At 33.0% G+C, this 1,442-nt stretch overlaps 1 protein-coding gene across 1 annotated transcript; it reads right to left on the bottom strand.

Moving 5' to 3' along the window:
* Positions 1–840: 840 nt before the first annotated feature.
* LOC120177566 lies at positions 841–1,188 on the bottom strand. The gene has a single exon (XM_039183667.1). It carries the CDS (start codon positions 1,186–1,188, stop codon positions 841–843), a length of 348 nt encoding a protein of 115 aa, XP_039039598.1.
* Positions 1,189–1,442: the final 254 nt, after the last annotated feature.

Raw genomic sequence — 1,442 nt, forward strand, 5'->3', positions numbered from 1 at the left:
TAGTTGCATACTGTGTTTAAAGATGAAGAAAGTGATTGGTCCCATATTTGTTGTTGCTGAAGCATATAGTATGCAAACAACTACTCCATGACTACTTTTGATTTATCCCTCGATTTTGTCTTGCAATTCAAGGAAAGAAGCTTAAAGAATGCAATTCAAATAATGTTAAATATGCTTTCCAATTATGTAATTTCAAAATGGGCAGAGTAGACATGCGATTTATCCCTAGGGTTCAATTCTTTTTTCTTGTAGACATAGCTATTTGTTTTAACCAATAAATAAAAGTGGTGATATATGTCATTGTCTTATTAATTGAATAAAATTTACTAAAAATAAAATATAGATCACCCATAAAGAGAGAAATTAAAGAGTAAAAAAATGAACTTTTCGTAAATATCATCATTAAAAAAATAACTGTTGATGATTAAAATAAAAATAAAAACATGATGTAATGATTATTTCATCGAAAAAAATAATTCAATGCGTAAAATAGAAAAAAGACACAATAATTTGAAGGCTAATCATGTAATTTTAGCTTAAATTTTAATAAATATAATTTTTCTTTATATAATTCTAAGTAAGTATAAGATAATATCTAATTTAAAGATTTTCATCGACAATAAATACTTGTATACATGAGTTACATAATACTCTAACCCAATACCTCAAAAGGTATCAACAATCGTTCAACCACTTGATTCATTCCTTTAACCACTTGGTTCATGCTTAATAAACAGATTTTTATATAAGATGATTCCGTTGGATGTGATAAAATCTCTGTAATATGTCCCCATAGTAATTTTTTTTCTTTAAAATTTTGAAAACAAAAAGGAAAAATGATCATGAAACCGAAACCCCTAACCCATTTCTATTGGCATTCAATAAATAGAACCTAGAAAGTTTAGGCTGGAAATTCCTTCTCCTTTGCGTGTTAACAGCGCTCGATCTCGACGGCTTCGCGCCTTGAAGCAGAAACGCCCTGTGGGGATTTGCTCCGGCAATCAAAACTAATTCTCTATAATTCGACCAGGCTCGCACCGCCGTGGCTCGACGGGCGGGGACAGGTGCGGGTGGGTGGTTGAAACGGCGATGTTGGCTGCACTTGAAGGAGCCAGGGTGCTTGGTTGGCGAACACAGACAGGTACGAGTGTGGGATTTGGTGTTGGGTGATGCAGCCTTTGACGCCATGGGAGAATGATTCTGAATTAATGTTGATGGTTTCAGTGACAAAACTGATTAAGAAAAAGAATGTTTCAGAGGGGTTTTATAGATTTGAAAACTTGTTTAATTTTTTCTAATGTGATAATTTTTTTAAGGTATTTCGGGTAAATAAGGAACAAAGGGAATTAGTTAAATAGAACAACGATGCATGACAGTGAAGCACTCTCCAGTTTTAACCTAATAATAATGTCAACTAAAGACACCTATTAATATTGCCCCAA

This window comes from Hibiscus syriacus, unplaced genomic scaffold (genome assembly GCF_006381635.1).
Source record: "Hibiscus syriacus cultivar Baekdansim isolate YM2019G1 unplaced genomic scaffold, ASM638163v2 tig00112293_pilon, whole genome shotgun sequence".
Taxonomy (NCBI): Eukaryota; Viridiplantae; Streptophyta; class Magnoliopsida; order Malvales; family Malvaceae; genus Hibiscus; species Hibiscus syriacus.

Coding starts and splice junctions, on each gene's coding strand:
- LOC120177566 (XM_039183667.1), bottom strand. CDS start 1,188: ATGGCGTCAAAGGCTGCATCACCCAACACCAAATCCCACACTCGTACC.